At 42.1% G+C, this 7735-nt stretch overlaps 1 protein-coding gene across 3 annotated transcripts; it reads left to right on the top strand.

Annotated features, from left to right (window-relative positions):
* The first annotated feature begins 321 nt into the window (after positions 1–321).
* TMEM100 (transmembrane protein 100) lies at positions 322–5739 on the top strand. 3 transcript variants are annotated; one of them, XM_012726020.1, is made up of 3 exons: positions 322–339; positions 2945–3088; positions 4528–5739. In XM_012726020.1, the coding sequence occupies exon 3, from the start codon at positions 4601–4603 to the stop codon at positions 5003–5005; it is 405 nt and encodes a 134-aa protein (XP_012581474.1). In that variant the 5' UTR covers positions 322–339; positions 2945–3088; positions 4528–4600; the 3' UTR covers positions 5006–5739. The 3 variants fall into 3 exon arrangements, with proteins under 3 accessions (XP_012581474.1, XP_012581473.1, XP_012581475.1); XM_012726019.1 differs by lacking the exon at positions 322–339 and adding an exon at positions 801–930; XM_012726021.1 differs by lacking the exon at positions 322–339 and adding an exon at positions 996–1014.
* Positions 5740–7735: the final 1996 nt, after the last annotated feature.

Here is a 7735-nt window from a genome sequence, read left to right as displayed (position 1 = left end):
GGTATTATGGCGAGAGAGTATCAAATGGCGATTCTGGATAGGGACGACCTTGAAAATGAAAGAGTAAATAAGGAGATAAGGAGAGAAAAACAAAGGATATTCTTCTCAAACGTCATTCCCTTTTAAAAAGTAAGGATTGCATTCTCATTGAGGGAAACAGCAGAAAATGGAGCAGTTTTTAGAGATTTCTTCTCACCAACTTTTCTCCGATCCCTTAATTGTGGTTAAGCCTTGTTCAGTACTTTGTTTACGGTCCCTAGTCCAGTGATTTGCATCCCCCTCTCTGGGTTGCTGCTGGCTGAGCAGGCAGCTGTCTCAGTCTGACTCAGGCTGGGAAAGGTAAGGATCTTTGCCTTGCTCTTTGGAAAAACAGGGAGAGAAGTGTTGAATGCTTTCCAGAGAGGTAGGGTGAAGGTGGGTGTATGGATTTAATGTATACATTGGAAACTTTCAAAAAGTTCTCCAAATTTTAAAGTCTCTCCTGGAGCCGAATGCTTTAAAAGAACCAGAAAGATTTGAGCCTTTTGAAAGAAGTCTCCAGAAAGAAGACAGGCTGCATTGCTGTACTTGGGGGCAGGTAGGGATGTTTCACAGCTTATGGGTACACAGTGGATGAAGGAAAAGAAAAAAATTCAAAGACAGCCAAGCATTATTGCTAGGAATTCTCTTTGAATTTCCATTTGAAGAGGTAAAAGTAGATTTTTTAAAATGCAGGTGTCTGAGCATAATGATAGATTTCTGTTCTTCAGGTGTAATTTCTGCTTTATCCCAACGCTTTGCACTTCTCAGCATTTATCAAATGTTGTGGGGTCTATGCACATCTGTATAGCTGGGCAGAAGCACACTTCAGAGAAGAACTAGGGTAAAGATGACACCTGAAGTCTGAAAAGGTGATGCCTACCCACATTCCCAGCTCCCTGTGGAGAAGAGGTACCTCTGGCTTCTCTCAGGAGCAAGTTTTGTTCTAGTACCTTTGACTTTGGTGATGGGGAACATGATCTCCAGCAGTGTAAGGTGGGGTTATTAGAGTACTTCTGGACGCCCTGGCTAGAGAGTATTGAGCAATTTCCTCCGGAACAGATAGTTTGGGGCGGGGGGGGGGGGGGGGTTTCGGGGGGAGCTGTTACTGTCTAAGGAGCAACTCTAAACTCTAGAACCTGCACTTGAGGTAGCCAGCAGCCCCTAGTATCACTCTCTTTCCAGGGCAATGCAGCATGTGCTAAAGTGCCTGATCTAAGTGTCCCTCATCTTCAAAGCCATGGGACAGTGCCCTCCCTGGTGACTTTGGCCCTCTACATCCTGTTTGATGAGTGTGGGATGGTGCTGGCTAATCTCTGTCCTCAACAAGCTGGGCTCCCCCAGTTCAGACTCTGTCAGGCCTCTGGAAATTTTCAATTTTATTTTTATTAAAAAAAAAAAGCCCTCTGTCACTGTAAAGAAAAGGATTTCTAGTGTCTTTGCCTTTACAACAAATTCATTAATGTTTGGCTAGCTGAGGAGACTGGAAAGAGCAGGCTGTGTTAGAACAGAGGGGGAGATTCCAGGGAACATCCAGCCCTCTGCCAGCAGCTGGAGAAATCTAGCAACTAGAGAGAAAGATGGAAAATAAATCTCTTCCAAGATTTAATTTGGTTCAGCAGGTTTCTCCATTAATAAAGAAGCCATTAAAACTTCATACATTAGAAAAGAGAGTATGGATCACTTTTAACTACAGTAGCATAGGGATGAGCTTCTAATAGTCTCCCCATGTTAACTAATTTTTTTTTTTTTTTTTCGCTCAAAAAGACAATCTGGGGCCTTAAAATTACAAATGACTTGCCTGGAAGAAAGTTTTCTTTTGAGGGGAAGGTTGAAAAATAGATTTAACTTTGTTGTTTGAGAGGGTGACCTGTCAAGCCATCTAAGTTCGAATGCCTGAAACACCAGGAAGAGCCCATCAGCCAGGACCCTGTCACAGACTTACTGATTCTGAATGTGCTCTTGACAAGCTCTCTGCCTGACTTATGTGTCCATTCAGACTGGGTTCAAAACACAGGTTTCTCTCTCTCTCTTTCTGGGTGTCCTCTGTCAAGTTACTTAATCTTGCTGAGCCCCATTTACACACGATAGAGCCATTTATAAATTCACATGTATATTAGTGGAATCACTGTCAGGGCATGCACACTGTGTGCATACCCACAGTATGTTAGATCTCAGCGAATGGCAGCAGTGTGATGAGGGTGTGCAGATTTCAGCATTTCTCATTACGCACCTTCTTGAAAAAGTAGTAAGTAACCCTGTTTAACCGCAGATAACAAGGTTTCCCATTTAATCACAAACATTTCTGTGTCCTATGCTGATTCCTAAATGAATTAGCACTAAGGGGAGTTTTAAGCTTCAAATGACCAGCACACACATAAATAAAGAATATGGGGGAAACCTAGGAACAAGGATCTGTGCTGGCTCAGAGCTGAATTCAGCTGCCTACGACTTCACAGCTGTTCCTGCTGCTTTAGCCTGTCTGTCCTGTAGCACGGTCCCCTCTGCTGGGTCTGCAAAGCTGACTCGGGCATTTTCTAATAAAAATACCTGATGGCTGGGAGGAAAGATGTGGAGGTTGGCTGGGGGAAAATGAGTAATGCAAAGCAGTCTACTTAGTAATTGCTCTAAGAGAAATAAATGTAAAAGCTGGCTCCTGACTCTGGGGACTCTAGAATGATTCTGACTTATCATGTCACTGAGCAGAGGTGGGGGGGGGGGAGCCAAAACTCAGAATCTGCTGGCAAGGAAAAGAACTAAGGAAAAAAAAAAAAAATGACAGGGAGGGGCAATCCGGAGGGGGAGGAAATAAAAAGAGAGAGAGGGAAAGACAAGCGTCATTTAGGAACAGAGATACAGTGAAAGAAAGAGCTCCAGGATCCAAACTCGACCACAGCGTATTTTTCATATCTTGTTTTTTCCCCAGGGGAGATCTCTGTCCTGTCATTTTATTGACTGACAGGCTGTTCCAGGCTCTTCTCCCAGAAGTTGTCCGAAGAAGCTCCCGGGCTGCTGTTTCTTCCTGCCCAAGCCCAGTGGTTTCCCTGGTAATGGATGGCTTCTCTCGGAGGTATGTGTGAAGAGTTTGGGGACAGACTTTCATTTTTCAGGTTAGCTTCAGTCTCTGCTTTTAAAGTGATTTTTTTTTTAATCCTTTCAGACATATCTTCTTACTAGTATCCTCTTACTGATCTAGCCAGTATTTAGGATATGACTGGACAACAATGATTAATTTGGTGACTAAAAATGACATGCAAATAGCTTTAACATTTTGCTGCTTTGTACAAGGAGTGGTATTTTGACCTCCTCAAGCCTCCTGTGAGATTTGCTTTGGGCTGGAACTTGTTTTCAGTGGATGCTAAATAAGTGTGCAAAATATTAATTTCATTAAAATGCTCTCAAGTGTCTTCCTTTAAACTTTTCTGGCAACCGTAACCACTCCACTCTTTAGTAGCTAGATGGCTCCTGGAGGACAAAGAAAGAATGACTTTCCATGTCTGGGCAGCAGACGAGAGGACTCACTGATTTTTCACGGACAGCTCTGCAACCAGATGCTTTTGGCTGAGAGTCTCAGATATTGTCCTGAAGCTTTCAAGTTCAAATGTTTAAAAAAGAACAAAAAAAAAACATGTCATGATACATATATGATCATAATTCTTTGCAATATAATGGAAAATTTGTGAATTGGCAACTGATGAGATTATTCTAATAGTTCTAAGGAAGTACAAAATGATAGCCTACAATATTGTTGAACTGTTTTTATTTTCCCCTTTTGAAACGGAGCAGAGGAGATGGCACCATTTCAGATTACAAAAATTTAGATTTTTGTCACTGAATTTTTGCTCAACCAGGTCCTACCTCAGCCCCCACAGTGCATGGATGCACATTGCACGATGTGCAACAGTCACACAATATAAAGACTTGTTGACTGACTATTGATGTAGCAGGACATCATTTGTTCACTGGCCACTGGTGCTGAATGGATTTGGTGGGCAGTGAATGGAAGGAATGTTTGGAAGGAATACATGTTATGCCCCAACGCAGCAGAATGGTCTACAGCATTATGAATTGTGAAGTGAACCGTGGGAACTATCGTATATCAGGTAGACGGGAGACAGTGGATATAGTGAATTTGTATATAATTTCCTCTTGAATGAAGCTGTCTTCCATTGCATTGGAGGCTTTTCTGTGTGTTTAGAGGAAAGAGAAGCAATAGACAAAACGGAAAGGCTTGTAAAACATTTGTAGACTGCCAGGGCATATTAAACACTGTAAAGTGCTTCCTGCTTTTTATTTCTTCCCTTTCTTTATGGTTATCTGCTTTATTGTGCTTTTTGTCCAATGCAAAAAAGAATGCAAACATTTAGAGGGGAGAAAAAAATGAAAGTTGCCTTTCACAGGCCTCTGTGCCTGCTGGGAAAGAACGTGCTGGTGCAACCAGGTCTGCTGTACACTTGCAGGGCTCGCTCTTGTACATTTAACTGATGGCTCCTGTCTTCTCCTCCACAGTTTCCACCCTGGTGAGAACCCCCACATCTAGATCTAGATTGTGAACATCTAGACTGAGAAACACACCATAAAAATGGCCGAAGAGCCCGTCAAGGAGATCCTGGGAACCCCAAAGTCTCCTAAGCCCGGGACAATGGAGAAGAAACCCACTAAGGAAGTGGTGGTCAATGCAGTGCCCCTGGTCAGTGAGATTCAGCTGACAGCTGCCACCGGGGGCGCAGAGCTCTCCTGCTACCGCTGCATCATCCCCTTTGCCGTGGTTGTGCTCATCGCCGGGATCGTGGTCACTGCAGTGGCTTACAGCTTCAATTCCCATGGCTCCATCATCTCCATCTTGGGTCTGGTCTTGCTGTCACTGGGACTATTTTTGCTGACGTCCAGCGCCCTGTGCTGGAAAGCAAGGCAAAGGAGCAAGAAAGCCAAAAGACGGGAGAGCCAGACAGCTCTCGTGGCCAGTCAGAGAAGCCTGTTTGCTTAAGACTGGAGGAGACCAAATGGGAGTGTCACCTGAAAACCCTGCGCTCACTTCCTCAGCCAGCCCATGAGTATGGGGACAAAGGACTTAGCCTTGGAGCAGACCAGAAGCATGAGGGGGGAGGGAGGGCATAAGAGTTCTCTTCTGTGAGGAACAACTTGTGACTTCTTCAATGACAAACTTAACTCTAAGGGCTATGTCTGAGACTAAAATGTCAGTTTTGTCTACATTAGATTTGTAGGCCTAGGGGAGGTTTGCAGTATTTGACAACATTTGGTTCACCTTGGAAAGCAACCAAGAAAAGATGCAAACTGAATCGGGCCATTCTGACACACCAGTGACCTGCCTCCATAAGAAACCACCCACACTCTTAAGAAGTTAAATCATGCAAATATCCTGCCTAGAGTCTACTCTGCCTTGGGCCTTGCCGCCTTCCATGAATTCTGTTACCCGTTTTTCATTAGGTTGATTCTCTGGCATCTATTTTTCATTTTCGGTAACTCATCACTGGTGGTACTTTTTCTCGAAGAATAAACTAATCGTTTTAACATTGGGCAGTTTGAAATGATGGTAATGAGTGTCAGAAGTAAAAAAAAAAAAAAAAAGCAAGGTAAGAGGTGTAACTACTAGATGGCATGGGGGGGGTTAAGTTAATATTAAAATAATCCCATATAGCACTTTTGATGATTTTTATATGAAAGTCTAATGTACATTTCATTCAAAATAATAAATACTCATTGCTGCTGAAACTTCTTAAATAGTAGTTTCTGTTGTATTTTTATTGCTGTTCTAGTTACTCAGCCCTTCTGGACCACATCTCAACTGTATTTTTCAAGTGACCATATTACTTCTTCCAAACTTAAGTGGGAGATTTTTTTTATCATGTCATTGTTTAAAAAAATTATTTATTGATGCATAGAAGACGTGGAGTGTGGGGGTGAGCAGATTCACCACAGACAAGAGTGGGGTGCAGAGTAGATAGATCTACAGATACAGTGCTGAGGAGAGCAGTAGGTGAGACAGGAGAGGTCTGCTGCGCCATATGGGTCAGCTCCCTGGCCAGGGCTGGAACTTGGGCTCTAGCACTGATTAGCACTGAGATTTAACTCCTAGGCCATCAGGGAGACCCTATTGAGTCATTTGTCCTCATGGCTTCTAAAGAATAATATTTTAAAAGATCTCTATACTATTACAATTGGGGAATCAGTTCCTGGGATCAGGAATTTAATAATGTGTTGCTAAATGCATGTTCTTTATTGAATCAATCATTATATCTTTGCTTAACATATGTTTTTGAGCCCCAATTATTTATCAAGCTGTATGTAGGTTCCCAGGATGCTTAACTGAGTTAGTGACAATATAATGCAAATAACATCACTGCTTGAATTCTGTGGACAGTGAGCTATTCCACACACAGTTGGGAATCTATCCCCTAACACTAGCCAGAAACATCCCTGCTCCGTGTTGTTTAATCACATTAAACTAGCAGGAAGATAGATAGTTATGATGCCTTTTGGAAAAACAAAGCAATAATACTTTCTATGAAAGGCATTCTACTGGAGAATTTAATTAAATGTGGCTGGAGTCTGCTGGCACTGACTGCTCCCTGGCTTTCAGGTAGTTTTGTTAAGGGGAGAAGACTTGGTGACCTAGTTTCTCCTGGCTTTGATGTTCACAAGGGGAAAATCAAGTTGTCAATTACAGTAGAGTGCACCCCAGTTATCTCTAACGTGATCCATGCCTCTGCACCAAATTCAAGTGTATGCATGGCATGTGTTTGTTTCAGAGAGAGGGGTCTGTGCTTTCCTAGGCCTTTTTTTTTTTTTTTTTTTTTTTTTTTTTTTTTTTTTGCTTAAAGATATTCTAAGGCATCCCATATGCTGATGAAGAAAATTTTCAGGCAAGTGTTCAAGGTTGCTCACTGTCTGATTCAAATAGCTTTCAGTCTCGCTCCAACTGAAAACTCATGAGTTAGCCAGACAATTCATTCCCAAATCAGGCTGTAGTTTTCCTTCCTCCATGTCTGTTCAAACTTCTGTTTTCCCTCCTCCATAATGCCACTCTCTCTCCTCTACCTCAATGAAGTTAAATCCTGCTTTTCAGTAGAGCCCCTGCATAAATACACTCTCTTCCTAGAAATATCCCCTTTTTATGAAAGTTATTGCTTCTTCAAGATTCTCTACTTATTTAGTCTCTGATGGAATCTTCTATTTTCTATCATGCTGGGAGAAAAATTAATGTATTTATCCTCTTCCAAAGATCCTTACTGCATTTTTTTTTTGCTTTTTACCCCAATGTGATGTCTAGCAAAATATTTTGGATGTAGTAGGCAGCCAGTACGTGTTTGTTGAATGAACAACAACAACAAAAAAATCAGAAAGTGAGTGGTTTCATGGAATTACAATCCATCTGTTTTAATATCCTAAAAGAAAATACTTTGGCTCAACTCTCCCCAAATAGGTCTTATTAACCTGTCTTGCCTCTACTGTAAGCCCAAGATCTAACTATTTTCTATTTTTGCACAACTCCAGGAACACCTGCCCTTCAAAATTCTTAAACTCCTTAATTATTTCAGGCCACTAGGGGGCCTCATGCTGCTATCTGAGTCCCAAAAGAAATACTATGGAGTGATTTAAACTGCAAAGACTGCCATAGGAATTACTCCAGTAATTCTCCTCCACCACTTCACAGTGGCTCCCTCTGGGTTTTCCTAGTTAACACTAGAAGGACTTG

This window comes from Condylura cristata, unplaced genomic scaffold (assembly GCF_000260355.1).
Source record: "Condylura cristata isolate star-nosed mole 26May11 unplaced genomic scaffold, ConCri1.0 scaffold00017, whole genome shotgun sequence".
Taxonomy (NCBI): domain Eukaryota; kingdom Metazoa; phylum Chordata; class Mammalia; order Eulipotyphla; family Talpidae; genus Condylura; species Condylura cristata.
The sequence above is the reverse complement of the archived record's forward strand: the minus strand, read 5'-3'. Positions and strand labels throughout refer to the sequence as shown.